The sequence below is a fragment of the Morone saxatilis genome, unplaced genomic scaffold (assembly GCF_004916995.1).
Source record: "Morone saxatilis isolate NCDOM2014 unplaced genomic scaffold, NCSU_SB_2.0 Contig18, whole genome shotgun sequence".
Lineage (NCBI taxonomy): Eukaryota > Metazoa > Chordata > Actinopteri > Moronidae > Morone > Morone saxatilis.
In genome coordinates this window covers 24,795,265-24,803,090 of record NW_023339740.1, presented here as the reverse complement: position 1 = coordinate 24,803,090, position 7,826 = coordinate 24,795,265, and the positions used below count along the sequence as shown (strand labels likewise).

The following is a 7,826-nucleotide window of genomic DNA, read 5'->3' as shown; positions in this document are numbered from 1 at the left end:
GCCATTAGACAGCAGAAGGAAGAGGCGTCAGCGTACCCTTTTCCATCCCTGACAGGTACTTTGCTTGATGGAGGGGCAGGAGCCTGAAGCATCAACAGCTTTCCCTGCGTCCTCCTCCTCTGCTCTGTCAGCTGGTACTTCTGCAAATGGAGGACGGAGAAGAAAAACCAGTGTTGAGAAGTCCCAGGTTTCACATCTGGGGAGTCAAAGTCGCTGTCCCCGATCTGCGTCAAATGGTCAGTGAAGAGCGTTTTAAGACAATATCCAACAAGTAGTTTACGCCTCCTTTTTCGTATCAAAGATCATCCTTCCTCCTGGGGTGGGACGGGGCACTCCTCCAGCTTCTCTCCTTCTTTTGAAGTAGGGCATCCGTTCAGGAGTTTTGGGGATCCTTCCAATGGCCAGACCGGCGGGATGTCGGATTTTGCGTGGTTGGGGGTGGGCCGCCGATGGCAAACCTTCTGGTGAGGAGCCCTGCGCAGGGGCGGGGACTCTGGTTCCAGGGCCAAGGAGGGGGGCGCTAACGAAGTACACAAACAAGACACACGTTTAAAAAGGATCAAGATGTCAAACACCTTGTTTACAGTGCTCCTACTTTATGGATGATTCTACCATTGTGTGAAATCAACCATCCTTACCAGTGACGAGCAGGAGACCACTTGAGAGCTGCTTCAGGAAAACCACACGCTAAACAAAAGAGAAGTACAGTTAGTATTAAGGTAATGTATTCAGAGTTTGCACACAAGGCTACCAATTGCTTCATCGACCACAACATTAAATATTTAGTAAATGGGCAGCTAATCAACTGAAGTAATGAGCTCAGAAAAGACTAAAAACAGGCAGCTATTAATTTGTCTTACACACCATTTGTGAATAAGACAAATTAATAGCTGCAATCCACTCCCATGCCAACCTATTTAGACAGGGGGGGAATAAACCTACTTGACACACACCTCGTCTTATCGAGAGGGCTCTCTGCCTGTCAGTTTCATAGCTGAAACATTATTTAGGTCAGCCACTGCTCAAAGTGTGTGTGGGCACACTTGCATGCTTCCATAACTTGCCCATGTAGCGTTTGAGTGTGGGAGGGAGGGACAATGTCTGTGGTGCTGAGGGTGTGATTATAGTGATGTGTCCAGCATGCTGGCTATTTTCATGCACAGTAAAGGATGCACCACTGATATCTGCAGGGCCAGTATCTTCTGATAATGGCTCTTATTGTAAAACTGATTGTGAGGAACAGCTCTGATGTTGCCAAGAGTTGTATCTCAGTTCAGGAAAGACGACAAATCCACCATGATTACAAAATATACTGCCAGTGTTGTGTTAAAAACAAGGCATTAAGAGACACAGCTGAAGAATGGCAGAATGTCCCTCATCTTCTCCTGAGAGCATAATAGAGGCTGTAACATTTCTATTTTCAAACGTTAATTGTACTCCATCGTCAAAAATGTTTAACTATCCTGATTTAAACTACTAGTTCACCCATAAAACTGGAAATCAGTGTTGATTCTGTTTACATCTGCCAGTGTATGGATATCAATCACTAAGATGCAATTATTTATGTTTAGAGTGCAAACAGTAATAATTTGATGCTCTCGTCTCCTCCTCTGCAGCAGACCTTTATTGGTTTCTTAATTCCACACTCATATGATTTTGATTCTTTCCCAGTTCAGCAGGGCCTCTCTCTCTGACTTTTTGACTCAGGAGGGGAGGTGAGACTTTGGCGCCAGGAAGGCTCCTCTCAAGGGAGTCTGTTTCTTTTTGCATTCACAGATTGGATCTCTAGGTGTCAATCTTCCTATCCTCTTGTTTGAACAATGACTCCTCCACAGATCAGAACGACACCGCGACACCCCAGGGGCTTTGGCGTTCCAAGCACTCTGGAAGTTAGGAAACCGTTCGGTTTCTTAACCAGATGTGTGATAATTAAGTGCCTTTTTGCCCTTGTAAATTTAGCGACCCAGGATAGCCCTTGGAATGTGGTTACATCTCTTGTCTGGATCTTGCGACAGAACTCACCTCCCAGAGAAGAAAAGGCCCTCTGGAATCCACCCATCTGGCATTTCTGCTCGCCCTTCTCCTAAAGTGTGAATTCACGATTTTTTTTCTTTGGTGTAGGGCCGTGGTTGCTCCCAGTCCCCAGCGCAGAAGACAACACTTACATTGCATATCGATTTAAGTCCTGATTAAGTACTTAAGGTAAATTTCATCTTTCAAAATGAACAGATTGCTCATCCAGCAGCAGAAGGTTGCAAAATGTAATGTTTTTCTAGGCCTGGTTTTAAATTTGCTGAATGCTTTTGGGGTTGGAGCCACATGCCCCTTTTGTTAAGTTTCCGGTATAGGGTTAAAACGGACTTTGTTTTTTATAATTGGTGTTTTATTTCAAATAAGTAAATGGCCCTGACACTACCTGTGCACTGCCCGCTACAACTAATTTAGGTTAACATATATAACTGTATGTCCTTGCTCTGGGCCAGGTTTGTTTGCTTGATGGTTGGAAAATTCGATGAATTGGGTGTAAAGAAATCACTACTTCAGAATATGAGATTGAATATAGATTTTGAAATTGAATAAATTGATTTAAAATTGATTTGATTAGATTTTTGGAATAATTTCCTCCGGATCATTACAGTAGCTACGGAGATGGTGCCCCATTTACGAGTGTATTATTAATCACCAGTGATTAATTACCTTTATTATTAAGTAGTATAACCCCTTACACCATGACTATGTCACTCAATTGAATCCATCAGTCCTTAACGCTGAACATTAAATTATAAAACTGGTCAGAAATCTGATGAAATGTGGCCAGGTTGATCACAAGCAGCTGATGTTAATCTACATAACGTCACACATTCCTACTTTTGGTGCAGACAGGAAGTTAAAAGACAAAACAACAGTCGGAGAACTTCCTTGTTGTTGACACGTAATGTCAACACATACAGGCCATATACAGACAGACAGACTTTAGTGTTCAGTGTAGAAACCAGCAGGAATAAACCACTTATTAAAAACTTGATGCTCTGCTCCGATGGTGGCTTTAACCTTTTAAACTTTCCTCAATATCTACAAGTCCTGAAGATATCTTCAGAGTTCTCTCTCATAGTTTTGTATTTTTAGAGCTCCGCACTTTAATCTCTTTTATGAGTCAGACCTTGAATTGAATCCTCCTACAGCTTCTTTTCTTTGCCTCCCTACCTGTCAGATGAAAGCAGCTGCATTTTATTTTCATTAACTTTTTCCTTGTTGACTGGAATCTTCCAAAGTTATCTTCAGGAGGTGACGTCTGTGTGCTCGCCCACAAATGTTTAATTAACAACGTAAGAGTCTGAAGAGATCTGACAAGGCTATTGATTATTATATTTTAATACAGATATATACGTATTCATCATTTTACTAGTTTAGGTATAGCCTGTGGTTGCAGTACGTCGTCTACAGTTGTTTACATCAGTCACCTTTTCGCTAAAAATAACTGTTGATACTGTTTGGATTGTTGTTGTTGTTGTTGTTGTTGTTGTAGAAGGTTAAAACATTGATGGGACGTACAGTTTGTTCTGAAATGTCTTTCTTTGTCTGAGGACGGACAGGAAATGACTCCATGATGAAACCCAGCTGGATCGGACACAGGAAGTGCTTTATTCCAAAATAAGGAAACATTGAAGTCCCGATCAGGCCTCATGTTTATTCTAGATAACCAAAGGGGGGGTTGGGGAATGAGGGGGGGTCTCACTTTGTTACTGTCATTTATTTTTTTTTATTTTTTTATACAATACTACATTGATGAATATTTTATAATAATAATGTGAAACATGTTTTTGTTCAATCACAGAACATAATGATTGGTGTCTCCAGTTATTTTATATTATATACTTTTAATAATACATCACCATTTTTTATCTGAATATTATTTAACGAGGTAATAATAAAATCACCAAAATATCACAAAATAATTTAATAAAAATAAGGTCACACACATTGGCACCCTAACAATGGTTGCATGAAAAAACATCCTGAACAAAGGAGCCCAAAAGATCAGCTTTCTGTGAGCGATGAGACACACTACAGTTATTTTACAGATCTTCTGTATTTCTTGTTTTCTCAACAGAAGTTGAATTGATTGACATCAAAAGACACCCAGAGGATGAATCCAAATGACTTTCGTGATCCTCTGACTTTTCCTGTAGCGCCACCAGCAGGTTGACAGCGGTGCTTTTGAGTGAAATGTCTCAACTATTGGATGACGTTAGCAAATGTTAGCATGATAAACCTCAGCATGTTAGCGTCGTCATTCTGAGCTGGTTAGCATGCTGACATTAGCCTTTAGCTCAAAGCATAGGTACCACCTCACAGAGCTGCTAGCACAGCTGAAGACTCCCTAACTTTAACCTTGATTGTTGCTTATTTATCAGAGAGTGTGAGCCGACACACTCGGCTTTCACCCAGCTCCACTAAAAATTGCTCACAGATCCACACAGTTCAGACACAGGCAGCAGGAGAAAAGCTCTTCCTGCTGATCCTTTTTAACTTCTTTGCTGCAGAAGAGGCGACACCCCGCTTTATCCCATGAACACATAATTCATGAGGTTATTATGAAGATCAGCTGTACGTGTGATTAGAAATGAGCAGAGGCGCAGGTTTGTTGACCACTGCAGAGAAATGCGCTTCTGATATACACATCCAGGCTCACGCTTGGGCTAATTAACAATAAATGGGTAGCGTGGGATTGATCCTGGTGACACACACAGTGATACCAGGGACAGGCAAACGCATAATGGAGCCAAACTCGAGTGAATATTGAGTGGGATGGAGCGAGAGATGAGGAGTCGCTCCAACTTAAAACTTCGGCTCCACACTCCATCAAAGATCCTCCCGCTCTCTGCTCCGCTCACATGGTGTTATTTAGTCATGAATGTTTAATGTGGAAGAAGAATGAAACATCTGCAAGAGTAAAGCCGCAGTATATGGTACAGGGAGGACAAAGAAAGGAAATATATTTTAAGTAAAATTCTGGTTGGTTCTCATTTTAGTGGTTTTGTTAATCCTTGTTATCAGCTCAGACACACATCCAGCAGCCATTTATATAACCAGATGTTTATACAGTTGGTTGAAAAGGCTCTGCTCTTTGAGGAGGCTCTTAAAGAATCCAAGCAGCAGAACGGATCCTGCTGGATCTCATTAACAAACACAAACATGAACATTAGATCTTAATCAGAATCAACAACACCAAATATTTAGCCCATAAGGGGGAGGTTGAGAAGCAGCTGCAGCAGTGCTGGTACGAGTGTATCAGCAGAGTCATACTGAGAAGTATAAAGTTATTAAGGCAGCCTGCATGAATATAATTGGACTTTATTAGTCAGCTGGTTGCCAAACAGCTGAAAATGTATGAAACAACTGATGATTTAATGCAAGCACAATTATTATTATTTTTGATTTACAGCAAAAACAAAATAAACCAGAATGATCCTTTTACAACGGTCACACTCACCTTGTAAAAGATGGAGAAGTTACTGTAAGTCGCGAGGACGCTGGTCAGGACGCCGTTACAGAAGTCTCCATTTCCAATATAACCAGCAGAACACACACAGGAAACATCTGCACACACACACACATACACATACATTAGTTAGATGTGTCTGTGACCAGTAGCAGGTGGAAGAGGAATAAACTGTGATTAATATAATATTTATGTATCTGCAGTTTACTTGAATTGCAGCTCAGAGGCCCAAATCATTTAAATTATTAGATTTTTGCTGAAACTATTTGTCAACTAAAATGGCACTCAGAGAGCGCAGACCCCCTTCAAGGTCCTCTGTCCTCCTCCCTCTGCTGCTGTTGTGATTCACGGCCTGCAGTTGCGGCTGGGAGAGAGACAGATTAGAGAGAGGAGGGGATGGTGTGTAGGGAGGCTAAGTTGAAAGGAATCTGCCAAATTTTAAAATATGTGGAAAACTGAGATAACTAAATTATTTTAGATTAGATTTCATTAAGGTTTGTTCAGAACAATTCGCTATTAGCTTAAAGATCTGGTGTGTTGAAAAAGGAAATAATTATGTAATCATGTATGTTTGTACCACTAACCATAGGTGTGAAGTCTGAGGGGTACCTTTCTGTAACAGCGACTACCATAAGAATAACTATGACTATAATTTCTATTATTTAAGTAAATATTTAAGAATTTGCAAGGCCATGCATGCTTAGGGACGTTTTCTGCTAGTCTTACATCTTAAATCATTAAATTTAATTTAAATCCTTTGTCCACAGCTGTCAGACAATTTCTAAAACTAAGACACCGTAGTCATATAATTAAGTATTCATTATATTATATATTATTTGACATTAACACAGGACTGTTAAACTTATTGTAATTCAGATGTTTGTGTGTGTTTATGTGACCAATGTGGATTTTTTATTTAGGATTCAGTCATGTATTACTAAGAGTTGAGCGTTTAATTTCATATATATAATTGTGTTTGTGACATGAAAGAAGCTTTTAATTATGAATGAAACCTGAAGAATTGACCTGACTAACAGTTGAAGTGTCTCACATAATCACAGCGGTACAATCATAGTGAAATATGAGAGAGGGGGAGTGGGGTCTTATCAGAAGAACTGTGTTTTTCAGACTCAATCAGAGGATTGGGAGCACTTGTGTACCTCCACATTATTTTCACTTTCCTGTTAAAAGGCGAGACAGAGCGCAGTGGGCAGCTGCACACACAAAGAAAATAAGTCATTTATTAATTTAATCCGCGCAAAAGATTTGAGAGAATAAAAAGACAAAAAATGTAACTCTAGGCCAAGCTGTGTTTTGAGATAATTGCATAAACGTAAACTTAATTATTATAGCGCAACCTTGAGGTCAATGAGTGGAATTTTATGTGTCTGAGTAGTGGGTGGAATTTAAAACACCACCCGCCAGTTTCTGTGATTCTAAGTCTTATGGTTTTTGCTACACGAACACTTTTAGAGGAGAACAGAAGACTATTGCTATGACAGAAGTTACCACCATGTCTCTGCCCTATAGCGGCCTCCCTAAAGACTTAATGGTTGCCAGTAAACACCTCAACTCATCCAGATTGGTACACAGATCCCCTTTCTAGTTCTTCTTCTGGCCATTCAAAATGAGTGCGTGACATTTGGTAACAAGTCCTCAAGATTTGTCAAGTCACCTTTGTATGTTTGGCCTTTATGGGTTCAGATAAAAACTGAGCCAAACACTTCGACTTCGCAGCAGAAGCATGTCGGTCTGCTATCGGGTGAGGAAACACAAATCAATTGTGTTGCCTTGGATTTTACAGGAGGTACTTGACAAGCAGTGGCAACAAGGCTCGGCTTTCTGCTTTTGGGCAAGATGCAACACTGGCAAGACAGCGAGGTGAGAAAGCATCTCCTGATTTAAGGGGAAGAGGAAATAAGGAGACTTTCTCCAGCACTGACACTATGCAACAACATAGTGTCAGTGCTGAGTGAAAGAGGCATTGCTTGCAGGCCAAGGCAAATAACAACTGCTGCTTTCTACTGTTTAATAACCCTGTTTTTAAAAATGAAGGCAAACACGTCTACTGGCAATTGGGAAAGGATTCAATCACCTATTTTAGCAGGTTTGCTGCATATAAGCGCTAATTTTGGTGAAAAGGGGTGTAAAAGGTTGTAAAAGGGTGTAAAAGGTTCTACGTCTTACCCAGATATCGAAGCCACAGCAAGATTTTACAGACAATAAAATTACTCTTTGGATTATTTTATCTTTGAATCAATTCAAAGAGACTGAACACATCCATCTTCTCCTCCCTTCCTCTCTTTGTTACACACACACACAC

The 7,826-nt window shown here is 40.5% G+C and overlaps 1 protein-coding gene across 1 annotated transcript in view; it reads right to left on the bottom strand.

Moving 5' to 3' along the window:
- The window catches only part of stab1 (stabilin 1), a gene marked incomplete in the record, with an annotated part of 65,812 nt that overhangs the window by 5,190 nt on the left and 52,796 nt on the right, over positions 1-7,826 (bottom strand). Inside the window, 1 exon segment of the mRNA XM_035662044.1 lies at positions 5,495-5,601. Within this exon segment, the coding sequence (XP_035517937.1) occupies positions 5,495-5,601 (107 nt within the window).